This window comes from Populus euphratica, unplaced genomic scaffold (genome assembly GCF_000495115.2).
Source record: "Populus euphratica unplaced genomic scaffold, PopEup_1.0 scaffold6.1, whole genome shotgun sequence".
NCBI lineage: Eukaryota > Viridiplantae > Streptophyta > Magnoliopsida > Malpighiales > Salicaceae > Populus > Populus euphratica.
Window position 1 is genome coordinate 2,256,366 of NW_011499849.1, and position 26,240 is coordinate 2,282,605.

A 26,240-nucleotide genomic window follows, 5' to 3' on the forward strand; every position below is an offset into this window, starting at 1 on the left:
TTATTTATAAATTAAAAAATAATAGAGATGAAATTAAAAAAATATTTGTAATTTGATAGATCATCTACATGTTAAAAAATAACAAGGGGTGAAATAAAAAAAACTATAATTTGATAGATTATTTATAGATTTAAAAAATAAAGGGATGAAATAGAAAAATACTTGTAATTTCATAACTCATTCTAAAATTAAAAAAAAAACTAATTACAAAAATAAAGAACAAATTTAAAGGAAAAAAATTAAAGCAGTTGCTTTTAATTTTTCATAAGTAGCGCAAATTTCAAAGTAAAAAAAAAATAAAAAAAATTAAATGGACTTCGACACAAAATTAATCACAATGATTATATACATGTCACACCTACATTTAGAAGGCGCTAAAATCTATTAAAAATCGTTCTCAAAGGTCATTGTTTGTGGCCAAACAAACTTGCAGATACTATCTAAATAATATGAAGCAGCCCATGTGCTAATAATATTTCTTTCTTAAATAATATTTAATATATATTAATTATAATAATGTTTTTAAAAAAACTTCAAAATATATAACAAAACCAATATTAAATCATTAAAATGCCTTTATTGGAGTTTTTTTTGTCTCGAAGGGTACCAAAGGACAAAAACACCCTTGAAGCAAAAGCATAGGATTTTGTATTCCAAGGCTAAAATAGTAATTTAACTGAGAAAAAAATAGAATGATAAATATAACCCCGTACAATATGTTATATTCAAAGCTTAATTTATTGTTTTTTTATGAGGGCAAAGTTGTAATTATACTATTATAATAAATAGTAAATTGCAGAGTAAAATCACTCGCATATTTAGTGTTTTTGATAATTGTTTCAATGTTTTGTTAGTAAAAGTCCTGCCTTGGAAAATTCTCAAGATCAAGACATCTAGGTATTACGAAAGTTCACATATTGTTTGTTTTATTCTTGTTTCATTTTCAATCATCACTTTCACAACGTCTCACTGGTGTATATGTATATATGGACGGATGCACCTGTCTATATTCGAAGACTACTAAGGTTTAAAATCTATCCAATACCGTATTGTCAATTATTTTTTTGTTTTTTAATCACAAGAAATTTTCTGTTCATAAGTACATTAGAGTTTTTTTTTAATATTTTTTATTTAAAAATATATTAAAATAATATTTTTTTTATTTTTTAATATCAAAATAATATAAAAGTACAAAAAATATATTTTAAAACTAAAAAAATAAAAAAGTTGTTAAAACTATAATATAAATAGTTCGTGTGCCGTCATAATCATTAGAATTATATATATTATTCTAATGATTATGACGGCACACGAACTATATATATATATATATATAACCTTTGTCAATCACTCCATTTATATCTGGAAGTACTTATTCCACCATGCCTAATTTTATAATAAATCGCTAGCGACGATTATCCAGGAATAATTAGAAGCAAGTAGAGGAAAGAACTTGAAGGGACCGTTTAGTATTGTCAACCAATAATGTTTTTTTTTTCTTTTTAGTTTTAAATTAATATATTTTTTTGTGTTTTGATATATTAATGTTCAAAATAAAAAATATTATATTAATATATTGTGAAATAAAAAATAATAATTTCTACTAAACTCCTAAAAAGGCTAGAAATCAAAACACGATATTATATTAATATATTGTGAAATAAAAAAAATAATTTCTTCTAAACTCCTAAAAAGGCTAGAAATCAAAACACGATATTATATTGGTGCGTTTTCTCGGTGTAGATAAGATGACCCAGCATAATCGTATTGCCTCTATCAGATGGAGTTTTCTCAATTATTAATGTGACGACCTTCTAAATCCGCTGCTGAATTAGTCAGTTTTCTGCACTGTGGAAGTTCTACAATAATTTACTGGCTTTATGAATGTCCAACCCGAACGCTGATTGCAATGGTCCCTCGCCAATTTCCATTATGTTGACGGTTTAATCATACTTAATTCACTTAAAATCAGCACTTAGGGTTTTTTTAAAAAAATATATTATGAATATCCGAATCATTTTATGTGCATCTTTATTAATCTATTAAGATATTGAAGTTAATAATCATTTAAGTTTTTAATGATTCTAAGATTTATAGCACTCAAATTAGTGATTTTTATAAAACAAATTCAGGACCTGATCAATTAAGTTACACCACTCAGATTTAGATTTTTTAAAATATATACACGAAATGAAAATTATAAATTTAATAATTTTTTTGGAGTCTCAATAAACATGTTAAATAAATGTAAAGTAATTTAATGTATATAGAAAAATTATTTGAAAATCAAATGTGCTTTCCAACTTTGAATAATTGTTTCAAAACTAAGTTCTTGCAAACCACAAGTTATCCAAGTATTCGATCCCTAATGATAATCCATACTAACCACCAGTGAAAAAAATTTTAAAACCTTTCTAGAAAGAATAAGTGTTTTACCTTTGAATGCTAGCGGGTTTTCTTTTTTTTTTTGTGTTTTGGATATTTTTGTATTGCACTTCACTTATCTTAAAAAATAAGAGACATAACTTTCTTTTTATAAGAAAACATAAAAAACCCTATAACTAGTAAAATATCAATTTACCTCTTAAATAATATAACACATATTATTTTAGGATAGTTTTATAAATTTATTTAATCAAGTCTTTACTTATTGTTTATAGGTCTAGAATTATAATTCACTATATTAATTATATTCTAATCCTTCATTTTTAAATTTTATTTACAATCAAGTTACACTTAATTAATCATCCTATTTTAGTTTTTAACTAAAGATTCTTATATGTATGATCCATTAGGTTCTCCAATAAGTTGACTAAAATATAAATTATAATTCTAAATAAAATAGGATTAAAAAATTAAAAAAATAATTTATTATTAATTCTACGATTAATTTATTTATATTTAAAGATTAAGTATAATGTTTAGCAACCTATTATAATTCCTTAAGTATTAAAAAAAATCATAAGTGGTTTAACTTAACCTTTCAATGATTAGTTTCTTGATCCAATTATTATCTTCTAATCAATAATATTTTAATTTAGATATTATATCATGGAGTGTGTCTATTCTATCAAATCATATTTGTTCTTAACACCATAGTCATTGATTCTTTGAATAAGATTTGAAACTTTTTTACAAATCTCATTCCACTTTATACAAGGATTTATAATCAATATTGTTTGAGAACAAATAGAATATTTTCTCTTATTTACTTAGGATGATGAATCATTTTTTAATTACTTAAATACCCTATATAGTTTATGTTATATTTAATATTTTCTCTTAAGCCTTGATTGGAACAACACGTAGTAGAACCAAAACATAATACTTTTTATATAAGATAATTTGGTGATCTCAAGTTTAAGAATCACTTACAACTATCACATGAATCTTTTTATAGACACATGTAATCTCTTTGTATAGAATTTTTATGCAGATCAATTCAGTGTGCATGTCATCCGACAAGTACCTACATATTAGTTTTAGGTATCTCTCATACTTCAACTTATAAAAACAATCATTTTCTTGTATAAATAAAAAAACAAAATATGCATAAGTTTCAATAATTTTAATTAATATACAGTTTTAATAGAATATTAATCAAAAATATTTAAAAATAATGTTTTGACGCAATATAATTTTATAATTATAATAATTTTATAATTCTTTTTACAGGATATTTTTTCCTAATAACTTTATATTTACAATAAATTCATTAATAAAATATTAAAAACATTAAAGATAAATAATTTTTTATTAATAAATAAAATATATTTATATAAATAAAATCAATGTTAACCAACGGATTCACTATAAAACATATACTACTTGCATCTCGCATAATGTTTTACATTTACTAGCCATACGACAATATGTGGCACACAGGACTGAGAAGTTCATGCCATCATCTAAACCAAAAGTAGCATTTTTCGACAGATACATGGCAGCTCGGTTTAGCTAACGCTTATGGCAATGAATGCATGAAAATATAAGAACAGAAATATATGTAATTATAAACTCATAAGTCCAACTTTCACAAGGCTTCGACTATTGTAACCTAAACACATGTATAACACTTTAGAACAATCTGCAGCTGATTTTTCCTGTATCAAAATATGTAGTTTACTAGAGAAAAATTAGAGTTATACAAACGAAATTGATTGCATCATTCCTACAACAAATTAAAAATGTCCGATCAAGGCTTAAGAGATAGTGCCAACCCAAACTTGGGAGTCTACTGCAAGGCTTTAAGTCAAACGCACCAGAAATTGTCAGGAAGGATTTGGGCCTGAGCTCATGCTGTAGAAGATCAAGCTCTCAAATTGCCATGGTTGTTGAGCTTTCCCTTCATCACAGCCTGCGAATCAACAAAACATGAACATCCAACTGTTAACGTGTTCTCATTAGTAAAGAATCTACGACTCATCTCTCCCACCACAGCTCCTCCATTCAGCTGATTCAGGTTATGTAAACAGGAAAACCTTACTGAGTCTCCTTTGCCAACCCTACTAAAAGAAAAGAGAACACTTCATCAATGTTGCCGTGTTTCAAGCTTGCAAATATTATCGCCATGTTGTGATGTTTCCATTACATCCTTAAACAAACTATTGAGCACTGATGCTTCTTGGTGTTAGAAATCTCAACTCCCAAGGTATAAAATATACCTTGTAAGAATACTGAAAAATAAAATAAGAAAGTGAAAGCCATTTCGTAAGCATGAAGCATACAGAGAACCGAGAAAATCATTTCTCTTAATCGGTCAAAAGTTGGGAAACAAAATGTCTTCCCAGGAAAAAAAATTGACTTCTGATTTCTGCATCTTTTGGTCTCCACACGAAGAATATTTCAAAATGTTGTATTTGCTGTTAATGAGGATAAAAATTGAGACTTGCAGAATGACTGAAGCATTGGATTCTGGCTTTGCCAAGATCACACCGGTGTTTTCCTCGGTAAATTCACCAGAAGCTGTAACATAGGCTGCCTTCCCACCAAAGGCCATGCTGGAAGCACTGATGGCTGCCGAAAAATCAACAGCAGGAGACTTGTTCAGACCCACAGCTCCAGTGAAACTAGCATGTTGATGTAAACATTGCACCTCGAACTGTGATAGAAAAAACAGACAGCTTGTTAATATAAGGAATTAGCATTTTATGGGATTTTGCCAACGTCCCATTTAGAATGGAAATTTAGTAACTTGCCAGAGGTGTAATCAGGCATTTTAATTGAGGCAATAGCTTTTGCGGATGGCAGAAAATCTGTGACACTTGAGTGTTGTTAAAGTCAGTAAAATGAAAGAGAGCATTATTAGAAACACGATATAGTAGAACTTAGATTTAGGGAAGAAACAGCATGGGAGTTACATATGATCATTCTGTGTTCAGTTTAACATCGACTTCAGCATTCTTGTGCTTGTAACATGCTCCTGCGTCTCACGAAGACAGGTTCCCTATCTTGGCCACATTTGACTGTTTGAGGTAAGAGCCTGAAGCCAAACCATGCTTTGTTTTTAAATTAACCTACTAAGTTAAACAAGTTATATGGTAATTTTTTACATGATATAATTTGAAATTTAAATTAAAAAAAAATTTTAAAAAAATTTAAAAAAATTAATCTACTACATTAAAATTATTTCTGCCCAGCTCATCATAAATAACAGGACAATTATCTAGTAATGCCTAGAATATCGAATATCAAGATGAAATGATGGCTATAGAATTTTGTAATGGAAATTAGTGTCATAATTTTCTAACCAATGTCATCAATTTTGTGCAAATGAGTTCCTTCTGGGCTGTCCGCTTGGCAACAGAGAATCCTAAACTTAAACTTGGATTGAATGAGGTAATAAAAAATATTTACACCTGAAAGTAATAAAATCGGCAAAACCTAGAAAGAAACCCCGATATGGTCATTGGACCCGCCCAGGAAACCGGGCCTCTGACCCAATTTTCCCAAATTTACTTATAAGTTTGAAGATGGGTGGGTTAAGAATGCAGCAGAATGAAATCTCAGGGCCTAAGCCCGCCCTGGAAAGATCCGGCGGTTCCTCCGCAACGATCTCAAGAATATTTGGTTTCTTGTGAAAGATGCATGCAAACATGCAGGTACCATTTTTATATACAGACAATCTTCATTACTTTCCGATGATCAAAGATGCCATAGTGGAGCATATTGAAATTATCTAAATTTGAAAATTGGAAAGTGGTTCATTGTTTTAGTCCAAGTGTCCATGGCTAATCATTTAGGCAAGGTTCCTAACTTTCTCGTGTTTCGCTGGCTTCTGTATTCAAGAACATATTAAAACAAATAATTATAAAACAAACCTCATAATATTACTATGAAAATAAGCAAGCAGATTCCAAAAATTAAAGTTTTTGGTGGGCTAATTCACCTAGATCTCAGATAATGGCGACTCGTATACGAAACAAATCAGACAGAAAATCTAACCGCAATATACTAATTCACCATTTACCTACACGATCCAAACAGCCGGCAAGACCTCCAATTTTTTAGACGAACCCAGAGGAGTTTGTCGTTGGCATGTCCTGGCCTTACCTATAAGGATGCTCCATGTTCGATGAAAGCACGGGCAATTAACAAAAGAATTTTCCCAAAATATTCCCTAACGTGGCAGCCATGTCCCTGTTTAGCATAGTGCTTCAACTTTTCAAATATTTTTTATATTAAAAATATTAAATTGTTATTTTTTTAATATTTTTGATATGATAGTATCGAAAATAAGTTAAGAAATTTTAAAAAATAATATTTAATATATCTTTAAATGAAAAACTATGTACAACAATTAAAATAATTACTTAAAAATACCAAAATGTACCCAATTAACAAATGTACAATAATGCTAAACCTCATGTCCCCCACCACTTAAAAAAAAATGAGATTTTTTCAAAGTAATATAATAATTTAAAAATTTTAGTAGAATAATACTATTTAAAAATAATTTGGTAAAATAGTATACTTTCACAATGTAACGCCTTTAAAGTCATTATTCTCAGGCATAATAAAATAGTTATCATGTTTTATAAAAGCAATAATTAAATATGTTGCATTTCAAAAAAGCAACAATTTAAAATGTTATGTTTTAAAAACACGATATGTTGTGAAATTTAAATTTTTTTAAAAATAAAAAAACATAACAAATACAGTATCTTTCTCTTTGTCTCTCTTAAAATCCACATTTTCAACCCTAATTTTTTTAAAAACCCTACCAATCATTTGTTTTTTCCCTTAAAACACCAAATAATTGAATCTATCTTAATTTTCAAGCATCCTATAACATTTTCTTTTTCAAAATCTATTTCTTTCACCTTTGCCCTTAACACTTCAACCTTTTTCTAGTCTTATAGAAAAGATAAGTATACTACATTGCTATAAATTTATGTTTGGTATAGTTAAAATAAAATAATTATTTAAGGTATAAGTTGAATTCAAGGTTTATTGAATTAATGATAAATTAGTTATAAATATCATTTATTATAATTGATTCAATATAGTTGAACATGAAAATAAGTTAAATTAATTATTTCAATTAATTATGAGTTGCGTTAAGTTTTGAATAAGTTGTCAAACTAGTGATTTTACATGAATTGTTAGAATTGGATAATAATGTTATCAACTACACTTAATGATTTCATGCAATAAAGCATGTATGTGGTAGAATTATGATAAATTACACGTTGCATTCAATTATGGATACGTTGCTGAATTTAGTATTTTTTTAATTGTTTTAATTTTTTATAAATTTGGGTTTGATTTATGAAAATATCATTTAGATTTTATACCGTGAATTATGTTTAATTTTGTTCAAGTATGCTTTTGGATTAAAGTTTAGGAATTTGTTTGAATTTGCAATGAATTTTGGCAATTACGGTTAGGAAAATGTAATTTAGTTAAAATGTAATTTGTTTATTTTTCTCATAAAATATCTTATAACATATTTATTTTATATCATGTCCTTAGGGTAACAATATTGTTTCTTATGTGAATAATAGTATCACGTATAATGAGAGAAGCGATTTATGTTAAATGGTAATTTAGCCATATCATATATGAAAATAAAAGAAACAAATTATTATAGACCTGGGTGGAACTATAATGAATATCGATGTTGAAATAGTTTAAAGGTGTCAAACTGGTGAACATATGTATTATCCTATATCAATTGTATTTTATGACAGTTTTAATGCAGTAATTGATTCTTTCATCCAAAATTAATTGAATATAATGGTATTGTATACGAGTAGTTATCAAATCTTTATATGTCTCAATTTCTGGTCGAATATGTATAAGTGCCTCACAATATGTTGGTTCTTCAGAGTCAGTTAATAGATTGATAATACATTAGACTTGAATATGATAATAAATATCAATAATAAGGTTGATAATAATATTGATGATGAAATAATACTTATCATTCTTGAACTTGGAGATGATTTTATGTCTATTTTTGTTGTTTTTTATGATTTGACATTTAGTCATAAACGTTTCCGACGAGGCTCTGCTTTGATGGTTGAAAAAACATTCAACAGTGAAAAAATTAATTAATGTAGTTAAACAGTAGCATATTACACATTTAATTGATTACCGAATTTAACTGCTGAACTCAACATTTTTTTAATTACAATATATGTAAGTGATTTTGCACGGGGGATGTCATAAAAGGTCGGATTCATCTAAAAATTAAAAAAAAAGGAGTTAAAAGGGTCAGGCACACATACCTCAATCTTTATCTAAAAAAACCATAATCAACTATATACAAATTTTGTTACCAATACTACGTGAAGCTATATAATGGATAATCTTTCAATGATAATTGCAAGCATATAAAAAGAATTAAAATTTCATTACAAGTATAAAATATCATATGACAAAGCATGAGTTGCAAAACATAAGGTGTTTAGACATCTTTTTAGTTCAAATAAGGGGTCATTTGAAAAATTATCAATGTTGTTTTTTACAATAAAGAAATAAAATACTAGAACATTTATTGATTGGAAGCATAAAATAAATCTTGATGATAGTATAATAGTTTTTTAAAAAGTGTTTTGGTCATTCGAAGCTTGTATTCAAGGTTTCAATTATTGTAGACCACTTATTAGTGTTGTTGAAAAATATTTGCATTGGCAATATGATGGGAAGTTCTTGATTGCAGTTGCTTTTGATGAAAATAACAGGATATTTCCACTGGCTTTTGCAATTATTAATGAAGAATATAATTATAATCAAAGATGGTTTTTACTTTGCTTGTATAAATATGTTATCTGTGATAAAATATGTATATGTATAATATCATATAAAGCAGTAGAAGCTTAGCATGAACTTATAGGATACCATCAATATTATGCCTAACATTTTGTTAGAAATTTCAAACATAAATTCAAAGACTCATTTATTAAAAAAAACATAAAAACAAAACAAATTTCATAAGGATATATTATGAATTTTTAATATGCAATTTTGATTCGTGGTATTAAAAAATATATAATTTAGACTTCACATATCAAGAATGACTTAAATAAAAATCAAAAGAAAAATAGACATTATATTATGATGGCAGTTACAAGTTTAATAACACAACAACTAATTTCTCAAAGTCATTTAATCATGTTCTGAAAGATGCTCATGCAATGCATCCCCGAGGCTGCTTGTAATTATGAAATGTAAGAATTTATTGTGTTTGATTATTATAGTTGTTTATAGATATTTTTTATCAGGATAAAATTTGAGGTATCTTGGTTGAATTTTATTAAAATTAGAAATTTTTTAGCTCTTTAAAGTCATTAAATAAATTAAATGTAAGATTAATAAACTAAATAATAAATTTCATAAGAATCATTTTTTGTTAAATTTTGAATTAGAAGGAAATTTATTACTGGAATTTTTATGGAATTTTTGATAACTACTTAAATTTAATTGATATTGTGATTTAAAATTATGATATTTAATTAATATTATAGTTTTGCAGTGTAATATCTATTAATTATTGTATTTTAAAAATGTAACATCAATTATCTATCTTATTTGTAAACTATAATATTAATTAAATGTTACATCTCTGCAACTTCTAAAATATGTTATTTCATCCAAATTTATTGTTGTTATATTAATTTTTAATTTTTAAATTTTTTATGTTAATTACCTAATTTTTCCAAAAAATAAAAAGAAAAGAAAATCAAAACACAAAACCCAAATTAAAAAAAAGGCTGCAAAAGCTTTATTATTATCATTTATAAAATGTTTTTTAAAAAAAAAAACCGAGAGCGTCATCGAATAGCGACCCTTCCTACCATGCTCGCGTTTAAAGATTGACCTTTCGCACGTGCTCGGACCCGCCTCGGATTTGGTGTGCTCAATAATATGCACGTGTCAGCACAGCCTCCAATCACCCACGCCCGCTTGTCCGTTCTCCTCTCTTATTACCTTCCCTTCTCTCTTGGCTGGCGTAGCTCTCTCCAGTATCCCCGAACAAAACCCAGGCACACTAACCCTACCCGAATATCCTCATCCCTGACCCAATCCTAATCCATCCGGCATTTTTATGCCAGAATTATGAATATGGAGAAAAAGAATTCTGCTAATTTCACGTATATGGGGAGGAGCATTAGTGAATTGAGTGTTAACGACGATTCCTTAGCTTTCAGTGACTGTAACAGTGACAAATCCGGAGAGTTCCCCGCTTCGGCGTCTCAGAGTCGAAGATTATTACTATCCTGTGCAGCGGATAATTCCGATGATCTGATACGCCAACTGGTATCGGATCTTGAGTCCTGTTCGATTGACGAGCAAAAACAAGCTGCCATGGAGATCAGACTCCTCGCCAAGAACAAACCAGAGAATCGCCTCAAAATCGCTAAAGCTGGTGCAATCAAGCCTTTAATTTCGCTAATTTCATCGTCTGATTCTCAGCTTCAAGAGTACGGTGTCACTGCTATTTTGAATCTATCTCTCTGTGATGAGAATAAAGGATTGATAGCTTCATCAGGCGCGATCAAGCCTTTAGTTAGGGCTCTGAAAACAGGGACATCGACGGCGAAAGAGAACGCTGCGTGCGCTTTACTTCGTTTATCACAAATGGAAGAGAATAAAGTGGCAATCGGCCGGTCAGGAGCGATTCCTCTTCTGGTATGCCTGCTCGAAACCGGAGGATTTCGCGGGAAAAAAGATTCAGCAACTGCTTTATATTTGTTGTGCTCGGTCAAGGAGAATAAAATCAGGGCCATCCAAGCTGGGATCATGAAGCCACTAGTGGAGCTAATGGCTGATTTCGGGTCAAACATGGTGGACAAGTCAGCGTTTGTTTTGAGCATGTTGGTTACGGTTCCTGAAGCGAAAACCGCAGTTGTTGAAGAAGCAGGGATTCCAGTTCTGGTAGAGATTGTTGAAGTTGGATCCCAGAGGCAAAAGGAGATTGCGGTTTCGATACTGTTGCAGATTTGTGAAGATAACATGGTGTATTGCTCTTTGGTTGCTCGAGAAGGAGCGATTCCTCCCTTGGTGGCTTTGTCACAATCCGGCACTAATCGCGCCAAGCAGAAGGTGAGCGTCATTGTTAACTTCATGTCCGCCGGTGCCACTGACGTGGCGGGCTCATTTTGAAAATCAATGTCGTTTTGTTGGCAGTCTATTGAAGCCGAGAGATCATTATTTGGCCACGTCAGTCAATTATTTAATTTCACCTCTCTTTTTGGTAAAAAAAACAAATTATATTGTAAAAAAAAGAGTAGAAGAAATTGGTTTTTATTTTCTGAACTGCTGCCCGTAAATAAATAGAGGTATTTATCTAAAAAATTGATCTTAAAATGAGTTTTTGGAACAATATAATCACCGAATTCTATTCCTGCATGACACCAGCCATTAAATGTTTCGAATTGATATTTTCAAATATATTACATTTAATATTACTTTTAGTAAATCCTAAGATATTTGGTACGCCGCTAGTATCCGTTCCTTAGCTCATTGTCTTTATTTTTCAATTTTGCATTTTTTTTTTATTTTATTATTGTGTCTAATGGGTTGTGGTATGTCGTTTTGTGCGGGATGATTGCGGACAGGCGGAGGCATTGATAGAGCTTCTACGGCAACTAAGATCCGGTAACGCCGCTGCTAAAACGTCAGATGTGTCAGTATGATGTCCCTACCACATGCCCATGTGTAATCATATATTTTATACAGTGCATAGCTTTAAGAAAGAAAAACAAACTGTAAATATCTTTGTAACTGTGAGCTTGTAAAATTCCTGCCATCCTCTGGGTTTTGCTTTTGCGGATTTTAAAATTGTGTTTTGGTCCTTTGTCTCTCCCCTAATTTATTATTGTATATTTCTTTCCATTAAAATAATAATGGGTGATATGTGGTATATCAATTAACAACACATCGAAAGGGAGAGTTACAAGAGCAGTCGAGGAGTCGCTGGTGTTTCCCGCTGAACAAGTCCCACGTCCACGAGGAACTCGTGGACAGTAAGAGTCTTCAAGCATTTTTGTTCAAATTAAAGCCGTTGATTTTGGGTATTACAACCTCTCTTTTATTGCCAAATAGAATCAAATGTTTATTAGTTATGATGGCGGTAGGTCCGCGTTTTTTCCTCTGGGACCCAGGTTTTCCGGCTGGAGGGCTACCGCTGACATCTGGCTTTGCCTTTTCTGATAATCACAATTTTTTTCTTTGCTATGTGCGGCTGCTTTTTGGAACGGGGCACCTTTCCAATCCATTAAGCATACTAATTATACCTTGGTGGTCGGTGTTAGTGGTAACTAAGCTAGTTGGATCGCGCTCCACTGTTAAATAATTTTTAAGATACCAAAAAAAAAAAAATTCTAACTTGGTTTTGGTAAAAATAATTTTTAACCATGTAAATTTTAAGTTGATATAATTTGCTCGGCTTGGTGAGATTAAAAATAATTTGGGTTATTAAAAAAAATAATAACAAAAATAATTATTTGTAAAACTCATTACTAGCAAATTGAGTAGAATGTTAATATGATATTGCAATAATTTTATGAAGATTAATTAAAAATAAAATAAATATTGAATAATAAAATTAAAAAAATCTAAAATTAAAGTTAAAATTAAATTAAAAAAATCAGAGTAGGGGTGCGGGTCTGAGGTTCAATTTTCCGACAACGGACATGCATAGAGCAGGAAAGAAATAGGGATCATTGGAGTCGATAATGATTATTTGTGCATCCCGCAAGCTACGTAGGGTGGCTCCGAGGGCTATTTGGTTAAGTTAGTTGAAAGCAAGAGATGCAGTCAGAGAGTGAGTTTGTGGCGTCAACTGATGCAGTTCTTAATATTTTTTTTTATTTATGTGAGGTGTCTGGGCCAGTTTACACATATCACGACTAATCCTCACGACTCACTGAATATCCTGTAAACCCAGTAAATATATAAGGTACCGTGGAGATGACAGACGTACACGCCAGGACTCGAATCTAAATGCAGTGCAAGAAGACAAGCCCCTTCCACCACTAGACCAAACACTGATTTGACGGTTCTTAATACTTTTAATTGAAGAGGTCACTTAACGAACGCGGGGTCAATCATCACCGAGCCCCAACCAGAAATTCAATTTGATCATGTTGAGTGGAATAACATAATTTTAAACTTGTTTCTTTAACTTGTAGTTCACATTCGAGGGATCCATCTCTGTTGCTCAATCAGAGAGGTTTTCCTTTGTCATAATATATAAATCATGAACTAGTTGAGTAAAGTGACATATGAGTTTAAATTAATCTGACTTGTCAAGTGAAATAGAACAATTTTTTTCCTTCTTAATCTTGGTCTGTAAATTTATTTTAAAAAGTTGAATAATCAACATGGTTAAACTAGAGGACCCAAATCCCTAAATATATAATTAAAAGACTTGGAATAAGTATTTAAATGAGGTAAACTCGGATTGGTTTCTAGTCAAGGGTATCGAAGGTCAAAGCCTACTCGAACCAATTCTAGGAGAAAAAGAAATTATAGGGCTCGTAGCGTAGCGTTCACACTATACTCGATTACGATACAAAATATGTAGCCACAAAGCCACCGGCATTGACCATCATATGGAACGTGAAACTTCGTCGGTTGTGTAGAAATTGGTGGGAGATGCCATCATAAAAGTAGCCAGTAGCCACGGGTGCCAGGGGATGGAAGCAACTCAAAAGAAAAAACAGATAAATGGAGTAAATAAAACGAAGAAAAAAGAATGGGGGAGGTTTCGAGGACACTCTGCTTTACTCGAAAATTGATTTGATGTTGCCATCTTGTTCATCTTTAACTGTTTACGATCGAGAGAACCTGCTTTGGTCACGTTTGGAATGTCGATGCAGTTCAATTCAATCTGCTTCGAAAATCTTAGACTTTGAATCGATCAAATTGGGGATATGGCAAAGGAGCGTTTAGGCGGACTGGGTTGCCTAGCAAGAAACTTCAATTTTTTTGTTTGTATATATTTTTTTTAAATATGAATCAAGAAAAATATACACTTATAATTTTCTTGAATTCTCAGTTACATTGGGTCAGCATGCATCGACATAAATGTATCCCTGTGAAGACGCGTTGGGTCTAGCTAAAATGAAACACAATCAAGATTAGATTTGATAGTATGTAAAACCCAAATGCTTTCAGTCTAACGCTAGCTAAACCCTACTGCAATTAAACTTGATAATGTGACAACCCCGAACGCCAGCCAAATGTTACCAGATTTGGCGCTGCCAAAATTCATATTTAAGCTTGTAGCATCTCCTAGACTTAACACTTAGGTGTGGCAGATGGCGTGAGACCCAGTGCTGGAGCCTGACAGTACGTTGGGTCCGGATACTGGGTTTGACAGCCACCTACCACACCTAAGCACCTTCTAGGTATGGTAGTTGTTGCAAGCTTATTAGCTTAACTTGGTGCATTGTTAGGCCACCAGGGTGGATTTGACACATGTTTTCTAAAAATATCAAAGCCCGATTATTTTTATCATCATAGCATAAAATGAGCAAAATAAATATTATAGCTTAAAATATTATAAAAATAAAATTATATTTTAATTCCTTTTCTTTAATAAAAATAAATTAAAGGCTGTAAATAATATACCCAGTTTTTAGAGCACCAAATATTGAATTTTATACTTCATTACTTGCACTTATAGTTACATGTATACGAAGTGTCCATGTTCCTTAAAATCCCAGCAAGATAAATAACTAAATCAAGAATATTTGGATTAATTTATTAAACCGTGTTGGTTTTTACACCTCAGCCAAAAGTTTGGTGCAGCAAAGCATATTCAATTTTTGTTCAAATATGATGCATTCACGTTAAAATTAGCATGATTTATCTAGGATAATATATTTTGAAAAAAAAACAAGTGAAAAATAGAGCACGTATTTCAAATCCTTCAAATATTTTTGCAAGTAAAAAACGTAATAGACAAGTTCTTTTTTAAGATTAAAAAACTGTCGCGGAGGGCGGTACAGGTGGAAAAAATTTAATGTATAAGTTATATTTAAATAATAATTTTCCGATCAACTATATTAAAGCAGCACCAGTGGTCTAGTGGTAGAATAGTACCCTGCCACGGTACAGACCCGGGTTCGATTCCCGGCTGGTGCAAGTGTTTTTATTGGAGCAAAACCTTTTTGACTTCCTTTGAGAAACATGAACTTTCCATTTTATTTATTTTTCCTGAAAGGTGCATGCTCGCTTGCTTTATGAACCATCGCTAGAATTGACCAGAGTTCGATGAACTTTATCATGAACCATTTAAAGACTCTGAATCTGGACTGGTGGTGTTGGGAACATGTCACTTGGTAAAGGGACCAGTTGCTACATGATATACTTCAACGTGCTCGATGCAGAATGTGGAAGCATGCCATCAATGATCATACATGCTATGGATAGCAGCAGCATGCTGTAGGCCCATGAAAACTAGAAATCTCAAGTACATAACGCAAGAATATGTGTTCCCAGAAACTAATTGAGGCCTGAAGAACAGTTATATGTACTCATTAATGAAAAAAAAAAAGCTTACTTTCTATTAAAAGCTTACTTTCTATTAAGACTAACAAAATTCATTTTTGGGGAAAAATATACCAAAGCCTTTTGAACTATAGCTCAAAGCAGAAACAATTATTAAATAAATTATTCAGCATATAGAAACGATAAAATATACCCTAGATCATGTCATAAGAACATGTTCTGCATATAGAAAACGGTAAACTAGACTTTCCCATGGTATTTGCTGGTGGATCCCAAATTTACGGGTTAGCGCGAGTTCATCCATATAGTTATGCAAATAAAAATTTAATTTTTGAAAAATCCCAACTTTCGTGTTTTGATGGGTCTTTGGGATTCCTTCAGTGACTTATATTATGTTGAAAAAATATCTATATAATCCGATCGATTGCATGCTGAAAATGTCATTTCCTAAAGTAACAAAGCAATAGAAAACAATAAAAAAAAAAAAGGAAAGAAGAAAAAAAAAACTAAAGAGCCCTTAGTTTATAAAGCCTCACCTTTAATGGACAATGCAACAATGTACACTCCCAGGAAACTGGGCAAAAACACTACATGATAGTTTTAAAAATAATTTACTTAGTCGGCCTAATTACGGGGCTAAAGTTATAGAATTATTTTTGGAAAACATTTTGAAAAATATGATTATTTAGTTTGCTTAGTTTGCCATAAAAATGGGTCCAAAACAATGAATTCTGCGTTACTTAGGTGACCGCATGTACAATTCTAAGGTTGTAGAATTGACGCTGACAGAACTTTCAAAAATAATGAATCAAGTATTGTCAATACCAAGTAAATGAACATAGAAAATAATTAAATTAGAAAATATTAAATATACCATGAATGAACATGAAAAATGAATGAGTCAATGAAAATATAATAGCAAGCCATAATTAGATCTGAAAAATGATTAAGTAGGAAAAATATTGGAATAATGTAAACCGAAGTATGAGCGGGGGTTTTGCTAGGATCCTTGTCGTGTAAATATTGTCTGCGAGCAACATTTGAAAATTGAGTGCGTATGGGGCAGGAAATGAATAGTTTGAGACTATTTCCTCACTGAACATCTCATCAGAATTGCGAAGAGGCCCAATTCTTCTATTTCATGTTCAAATTGGGCTGCCCCAGGGGACACGACGATAGATAGACAGGCCTGGAACTCGAAGATAAGTATCTCAGGAGCCGTTAAAAAAGAGGATGAATTAGAACATCATAATTAGAACACAATAAATATTCTTAATAAAGACAGTGATTTAAACTATGAAAAAAAAATTTTATTAGGCAATTCTTTATTTTATTACACGTGTTTTTTTATCCTTTTTTATAAAAAACATTTTTTTAATCAATATCGTGCTTTTTAGTTAAAAAAACTAAAGACAATTAAAAACAATATTTATACAAATTTTCTCACACTTTATATATTTGAATTACATTCAAAATAAAATAAAATTATAGAGTCTTCGGTAAAATGTTTTAAATGGTTAAGTTACATCTTGAAATTATAAACTCGCCCTTTGCAATTTATATTTAAATCTTGATCTTTGAAGTACTTTTTTCATGAATATAAAACGATTCTGAGATCTTTTAGGTATAATAAGATTTGCGTTGATTGAAAAAACAAGGGGAAAATGAGACAAAAAAAAAATCGTTCATGAACTAACTAGTTTAGACAGACTCATAGTTCAATTGGGAAAATAAATTATGACAAAAATGAAGAATCCTAAAAAAAAAATTACATGAAAAAATATAAATAAATTGTATCGATTGAGTGATGCTTTTTTCCCTTCGAAATTTAGTAATTAAGTCATGGTAGTTACTCGAATCCTTGAAAGTTAAATCCATAGCAACACGATAATGATTAGAGCCTGCGGACTCCCTTTGGTTCACAATAAATAAACAGTAAGTTAAAGGATGAGGATGGAAGGAATAATCAATTCACGAGATACAATGAGAGTGATGAAACTAGTTGTTGGCAGGCATCTTTCCCACAGTGTAAATTACCTTCTGCTAAAGCTTACGAAAGCATAAAATGCCGGATGCCTTTTCCACTCCTTGGGTACCACTCTGTGTTAAAATATTATTGAGGGGAAATGGAAAGAATAGTTGTTTGCGTGCATTTTCCACGCTTTCCCTATTCTTTTTAATCAGAAAATTCCTTGTGATTACGTAGTCGATAGACGTTCATTTTTCAATCGAGTTTTCATTAGATGAAAGTTCCCACTTGTTCTTAAAAGAGATTCCACCAAGTATTTTATAACAATCTTCAAAACTGGTGAAGGGGTACGATGTTGCAAAGGCGAAATATAATCATGAATATTTCATGGTTATAAGTATAAGATACTGCAAATTCCTCCTCCATCATCCACAGGCAAAGGTCTTGCTCAATCGTTTTAGCTCTCTCTCTCTCTCGACTTGTTCACTCTGTCCTTACCATGTCAAACGGACAAGAAGGCTAGTTAGGACGTGGTCTTTGAATTAGTTTATGTATCTTCACCACAAGATATCCAGAATACAAAAAAGATTAAGAAATTGGGAGCAGGAAGGACAAATCTACACATTAGCAACCCATAAAGGAATAAAATGCATAGCAAACAAAGGACGGCCTCAAAAGTCAGGCAAATCAATTGCTAAAGGACAAAGAATCTCTCTCTGGCCCAAGACCCATCAAGTGGTGAGGTCGCTCCTTGTCTGTAAAACACTGAATTCTTACCCTCAAGAAAGAAACCTGCACAAAAGTGGCGATTTTTCTTGCGAGAAGGGCAAAGTCAATCCCAACTTCGGAAAATTTAGAGTACGCAAAGTACAAACATTAATGGCGTTCCATTCCTTTCGACTTGCGTTCGTCCAAGTTATATGTGTGTGTGTGTGTAAAGCGACAAAAGCAAGAAAGAAAAAAAAGAGGAAGACAAAAAAGCAAAAGTCGTCACGTGACTGTCACGTGGCTAATCTTATCCTTCTCTTAAAGATCATAGGACTAATGTCCACAAATTATTCACCAGGTGTCAACATCTCCACCCGTATTATCATTTTCTAGGACCCCACAACACTAGTGCTGTACTGTGCTAGCACCTAGCCTAATTGCTCCAACCCTGCTCGCAAACGAAAGTCACTCACCGTGATAGAGCTCGCCTGATGACCGGTGCCAACATAGCTGGTGCACTTAAATGGGGCAAATGCCCCTCAGTTCTTAACATTTCCACAGTAGCTTTGCCACCCAAATGGTTCTTCAAATACTTGGCCACTGATGCTGGGACAGATACATCCTTCGATGTCTGAATTATACAACATGGTACTTTGACGAGGCCTAGTATCCCTCTTAGATCACTATTAAAAACGGTCCTCGACACAAATAAAGTAATATCTGGTCTCATGTTGAAAAGCGTTCGGCTAAATTCTCTGACAGCAGCTGGTACATCAGCTCCTACTGCTAATGGTGCAAAACCATTGACCCAAGCCTCATAATTAGCCTCCATTGCTACAAAAACAGACTCGATTTCTTTTTGCTCGAATCCTCCATGGTAGTCTTTATCATTCAAAAATCTGATGGAATAGATTTTCAAGAAAAGCTTTGATCAACCAACCAATTTGTCAGCTAAATTAAATAAACCATAGACTCCACACAAACATCAATATCAAGTCCATGTCTATAGAAAAGAAAGCTATTCTATTTTTGTGTGTAAATGCAAAATTGGGAAAAAGCCTTACCTTGGCGATGCTCCTATCATAATAAGCTTGGTGAAGAGCTCTGGACGTCTAATGGATGCCAGAATACCGATCATTGCAGAAACAGAGTGACCCACATAAAAGCACCGGTCAACGCCAAGAGTGTCAAGAATGTTGAGCAAGTCATCGACATAAGCTTCAAGATTAGTGTAGCGTCTAAAATTGAAATAATCAGGATTGACACTACCAGCACATACAAGATCAAACAGAATCACCCGATAGTATGGTGTGAAGAAAGGGAGAATGCGTTGCCAAGCGGACTGGTCGGTGCCAAATCCATGGGCAAAAACCAGAAATTTGTCACCTTGGCCTTCGACACGGACATTGAGAGCGTCTAAGATGTGGCTACCCATGTGTTGAGAAGAGGTAGACGAGAATGGGTTTTGAGATTGGCTTAAGCGAGACTCTCTAATTGTTTGACAAGGTGAAAAATGTTGTTGCAGAGAGTGAGGGGGGAAGTACTCTCTTATGTGGCGCGTGCATATATTAAGGAGTGGGTAGGTGCAGGTATGCTGGGGGTGTAAGTTTGTGGACTCTAGGTGGGGGCGCTCTTTATATAGCTACGTGGACCGTAGATCATTGGAACGTCCAAAATGTGGCCATTCTACGGGGACTCGTTTGTATTTTTACAAGAATATATCGATCCCCTAGGTTAACCGACAAATTTAATAGTACGAAAACATAATTAATAATATTTATATTGTAAAAGAGATCGATATAAAAAGAGGAGAAATAAAAGAGAATTAAAAAAATATATGTACAGTTATAGCTTGAATATTATAATATTTATAGATTAACTTGATTACTTACTAATTTAAAATAAATTATAGTAATAGAATTATTATTTTTAAGAAATAATTTTATTAATACATGATATATGTGTATTTCTAAGTCTACTAAAAAAGTATTTATGATATCTAAATGATATATCTAATTTTTCAAGAATAGAAGGTCATTGTAACACCTAAAAAATAATAAAAATAAAATATAGCTTGAACTTCTTCTTTTTTATCAATTTTGTTTCTAAAATTTTGAATTTTTATTCAAGCTCATAAATAATCTAAATATTAAACCTAAAAAAACATTTATTTGGAAGCTTGATTAAGAATTTTTATACAATTGGGCTTGGCCAACTGATTTGAGATGTGACCTAAAGTGTACGTATTAACAAGGAGCTTTTTATCCAACTTTACACCTTTACAAAATGGGGTGACATCCTTTATGGTCATGGTATTTTTTTTATATATTTCTATCCTTTTCCTTTATAAGAAGAAAATGAGTGCATGCAGATTAGTTTTTCTTAATTATTTCATAAGATAATCTCATTTGTTTATCTATTAATTATTTATGCAAAAAATATGACTAACCATTATTAGAAAATTAAAGAATATTAACAAAATATTCTATCAGCATATAATGAAGATTCCATGAGCATTAAAAAGCTAATGGAATCAACAATATAATACTACTATTAAAAAAATCTTGTCAATTTTTCTATTACGCTAAAGATTTTATCAACATTTATTTTTCCTATAAAGTAATTTATTGGCAAGTTGCTACATACTTTATAAGTCCTACAAGAAAAAAATCTAGAATGGGTGTGGAAATTTCTTGTGAATAGCATTTATTTTCCCTATAAAGTAATTTATTGACAAGTTGCTACATGCTTTATAAGTCCTACAAGAAAAAATTCTAGAATGGGTGTGGAAATTTCTTGTGAAAATCCTGATGAAAATGTCAACAAGATTTTCTTTTTATCGATAATTTTGTTAAAAATTTTAATTTTTCTTGTCTATTATGATCCATAAACCTACAATTGCTTGCTCACAGTAAACCTATAATCACAACAAAAAAGCATTTTAAAAAATTAACTTATACAAACTTCACAATGAATAGTGCTAAATGAATTGCTCAAACCTATGAGTTTTCATGACTAGAATATTTAAATAGCAAATTCATATAAATAGCGCAAAATGATAAGATATATAGAATCCTATACATAAACCTTTTTAAAAACATAAGTAGATATAAATAATATATTAAAATTCAAGTGAGAAACCATTAAAATTTCAATAATAATATAATCAAATCAACAATATAAAATATATATACATGATACATTATATCGGAGATGCTAAAAAAGATGAGGGTAGAGGGGGAAGAAAAGATCTTAAATTAGAAGATCCTGAAAAGGGAGGAAAAGGTACACCCACAACTGTATTTAGTTGAGCTCAGTACATTTTATTTTCATGTATAAGTTATGCTTTCATAATCTATATCTTAGCAGGTAATTGTTCTTATACTTTTTTTTAGACAATCTCGTAAAAGTCTCGTGATTTATAGCTTGTACTGGAATATAATTTGTCTGTAACTAAAACAATACAGGCCACCCTCATTTCTCATACTATTGTCAGACAAATCATAAACTTGATTTTTATCATATCCATTCACTTACAACAATGCCCGAGCATAATTAAGGATAATAAGAAGGATGGGTAAAAGTTTCTTTACCAAGTTTTACAATCATGTTTGTTATATATCTCCTAAAAAAAAGTTGCATTCCTAGATTCAATTATATTTCATATTATTGATGTAAATAAACAATATTAAACTAATGATAACTATCTAAATACCGACAACGAACACTTCTATCTTTGTATTTACAAATGTTTTTTCTTTTCCCACTGTATCCCTCTTCTTTATATGAGTTTTCTCATATAACATAATTTGAATCAGTTCTTGCTTAAGATGTTTTTTCTATAAATTAAATAGTTTGTTAAAAGTATGATAAGTAAACATATAACTAAAACTTAAAAAAATAATAAAATATATAACAACAAACTTTTACCAGGAGCTTTGCATGGCTGATAAATAAAATTGCTCCTTTGATGTGCTTGCTCATCGAATCATAAATTTCTTTATTTCTATTTCATGTATCTTACCATGAGTACTTTGTAAAACTTTATGAAACCACAAATTATTGATACAATGCATAATTATACTTGATGACATGCCTCGATTTATAGCCTTTTCACTTTGCTAGGTCATCCATCTTGGTCTTTTTAATTGCTTGTTTCTATACAATGTATAAAAAATCATGCAATTTGATATATAAATTTATTAAACAAAAATTAGATGAGGAAATAAAAGATTACAAGTTTACAATAATATGATATTAATTGATTTAAAATTATCTAGTTACATTGTGGTTTTCCTGTGCTTTCCTAGTAAGTGTTACATTGCTCTCATTTCACCAAAAAATTTCCTCAATTAATCACATACAAGAGCAAGTTTTTAAAATTAAAAAAAAAAAAACTAGTAACTCCAACTATATATTATTTATCTAACATTAAACTATGTCCGCCATGTATCTATTATGTACATCCATTAAAGATGATTATAAAGCTAACTCCATTAAAAAAATAGTTTTTTGAATGATCACTTCATCTTAGAGGTGATGAAATGAATAACTTTAAAATAGCTAAACCTAAAATCAATTTAAGAAAGTTTTTTGATATAATTGTAAAATTTATAAATAAAGAGGTTGCTCTTCTATAAAACAATTATATAAAGAGGTCGCTTTTTTAGTATACTATTTATTTTTTGAAATAAGTTTTATTAAATAAAAAATGTTTGATATGCTGTCTTAAATGATTGAGCTAAATGGTTGAGCTATAGTTGGGAACTTTTATATTAGATTCCTTGTCGTGTTGAGCTATAGCTGGGAACTTTTATATTAGATTCCTTGTCGTTATTAACATCATCATCTACATTCATGTCATGAACATTGACACTACTAGTTAATGAAACAATAACGTTCTTGTTAAACATAAACTTATTTTTTCTGGAATACATAATACCTAAAAAAACCAATGAATACAATTTAAAAATTAAAAACAAATGCACTAAAGTTCATTGTGAAAAAACAGGATAAATATTTTTTTATTCCTGATTTATATGATTTGGAGTCCAAAAAAACTATTAGTTATATATAGAATTGTATTGTTCTCTCTACATAAAGTAGGAGTATTTATTGTTTCATAGAGCAAATCATGTCTTCAAATTTAGAAAAATTTAGATTCCAAAATTTAATAATTAAGAAAGGGAAAAAAATAATCAATCCAAAATGTTCAAAGAGTATTCTTGTAAGAGTCACATTCTTAGTCACTAATAAATAAAGACACCTCTCCAAATACGAAGGCCTAACGCCTGAAGTTTGAAGTCTCAAGAAAAATCAAACAAAATACAAGAAACCTATCAATTAGATATATTGAACTCTCTGTATCCTTAACTAATTATTAATAATATTTTTTAGATTCATATCTTTCCTAATTATCATACATTTCATCAATTGGTAACTAATCTAAACATTATACAATTTGCCTTGTGCCAAGAAGCCAACACATTAAAACTTAATATTCCACCTTTTTTTATGATTTTTTTAAAAATCAAGCTTCAAATATACCCGTTTAAATTAAGAATCTTTTCAATAAATAAGTTCAGATATACTTGAAATTCAGCTAAGCTACTTGAGATGTGTATCAACGTTGGATTTATCAGGGGCTGTCTAATTTAAAAAAAAAAGAGAGGGGGGGAAGAATGTCGTGGTCAAATTTGTTAGGGTTGTATTTTAATTAAAGGAAAGAGATGAAACGAGGGAGATAACTATTAAAAATATCAACGAAGATTGCGTGTCATCAATATCAACAATGTTAGTTGCCAAACGAGAGCCGAGCGAAGAACAATATATAAAAGGATTGCTGACGATGGTAGTTACGATAGAAGAATGACACCATTATGTCAAACTGTATCGTATATATAAATAAAGGGTGAAAAAATTGAAAAATTGATTAAATTAAAAAACTTAAAAAAATAATACAAAAAACTAAATTGGAAAAAAATTAATTATAATTTTAGAAAAACCAACTAGTTTGAATAGAAAAAATCGAACCAAACAAAATCAAACCCAAACAAAAAAATAAAAAAACCGAACCAAATTAAAAAATCAAGTCAAACTGATTTTAACAGGTTTTATTCTAAAAACTTAAATAAACAAAATTGAAACCAATCAATTTAAATTATTTTTTTAAAATTAATTTTATTATCTTTTTTTTTTAAAATTAAATCAAACTAAAAATAATAACATCTAATTCTAAAACAGGATATGCTGCATAATTACATGGCATTGGAAATGTTAACCATGCTGGACAGTGCAGGGCAGGAATCACTCGATTTCTTCTTGATCAAAAGATTGTTCATATGTTCGTGCAGAGTACCTCATAGCATGCTGAGTGTGAAAGGTTCATACAAAATCTCCAACTCTCCTCTAAATTAGAAGGCTGTAGGGTCATGATAGGAATCCGATTCAATGGGCGTAGATCCAGAAATATATAGTATGGTCCATCCTTTTCCTGTTGCCGCATCCAGCTCGTTGGCCACAGAATTGACTACCCCACATCTCTTTTGAAAATCTCCCCTTCTTCGACAGTGACTGGCCATGCCGAGCACCCATATCATAAACATAGCAGGTTTTACTTTACCATGGCCTCCGTTTTCTACCGTGATTAATCATATTTAAGAAGCATAGATGTGCCTGCGTCCCAACACGTTTCCGTTCTACTATTCCTGATAACTACCTCGCATATGTGGGTTTTCTGTGCCAAAAAATTGAAAGAGACAAAGAGCATGCAACTCCAAGTAATTAACGCGAGAAATAGTACGGTTGACAGATCTGATCGTAACTCGTGGCACACACAAGCACCACACGTGTATGAAGATCCTAAGGTATAAGCCACTGGGATGCTTTATCAGACCATAAAATCTTATCTCTTTATCGAGTCAAATATAATGTAATTATTTAACAGATAACGATTTGGATCTGCGAAAATGAAAGCACTTTTTTGGCAAAAATTCTTCTATCTCATATTCCTTCTATTAATGTCATGATTTCCATTTTCCATATCCTTTTATGCTTAAATTGCATCTCCTTGTGCACATTCTCCCTGTTTTTGCCTTCGGTTTTGGTGGGGATACAGAACCTTAATCATATTGGAAGGGGACATGGAAGTGAACTGACCCACGAGATGAACAGGCAAACGGAACCATCAAAACAGCGTGATCCCTATCTTTTGTCACCGAGGCAGGCTCAGGCTCCCACGTTCGCAGGCTCAGGCTCCCACGTTCCATCATATGAGATAGAAACGGTGCATGTGAGCACGCAGAGTAAGAAAGTTGAAGATAACTCATGGAGCTGATTGGGTCCCTGCAGAGGCATATTGGCCAACAATGACACGAAGAGAGAGAAGAGGGAAAGTGTTGCCCAGCGAGTTATCATGGATCGTACATCATCGTGGAAGCCAGTTCCCATGAAGTCTTTAATTGGTTGGACGTGTCATTGGGCTTATCTTATCCAATACCTTTTTCCATTCTCCTTTTCACTGCTTTGTTACATAGAATCGACTCATATTCTCGATCTTGTCTAGTTTAGAATGGGATGGCTGAGTCAGAAAGAGTGT

At 31.3% G+C, this 26,240-nt stretch overlaps 2 protein-coding genes and 1 non-coding gene across 3 annotated transcripts; 2 read left to right on the forward strand and 1 right to left on the reverse strand.

Annotated features, from left to right (window-relative positions):
• The first annotated feature begins 10,294 nt into the window (after window positions 1-10,294).
• LOC105120560 (U-box domain-containing protein 4-like) lies at window positions 10,295-12,302 on the forward strand. Its single transcript, XM_011018816.1, has 2 exons — window positions 10,295-11,550; window positions 12,066-12,302. Exons 1-2 carry the CDS (start codon window positions 10,564-10,566, stop codon window positions 12,141-12,143), a joined length of 1,065 nt encoding a protein of 354 aa, XP_011017118.1. The 5' UTR covers window positions 10,295-10,563; the 3' UTR covers window positions 12,144-12,302.
• Window positions 12,303-15,529: 3,227 nt separating this feature from the next.
• TRNAG-GCC (transfer RNA glycine (anticodon GCC)) lies at window positions 15,530-15,600 on the forward strand. The gene has a single exon. It is a non-coding gene; the product is annotated as a tRNA-Gly (tRNA).
• Window positions 15,601-18,728: 3,128 nt separating this feature from the next.
• Window positions 18,729-20,261, reverse strand: LOC105120561 (probable strigolactone esterase DAD2). Its single transcript, XM_011018817.1, has 2 exons — window positions 19,708-20,261; window positions 18,729-19,542 (listed from the first exon to the last, which is right to left on the reverse strand). Exons 1-2 carry the CDS (start codon window positions 20,076-20,078, stop codon window positions 19,113-19,115), a joined length of 801 nt encoding a protein of 266 aa, XP_011017119.1. The 5' UTR covers window positions 20,079-20,261; the 3' UTR covers window positions 18,729-19,112.
• Between the last annotated feature and the right edge of the window lie 5,979 nt (window positions 20,262-26,240).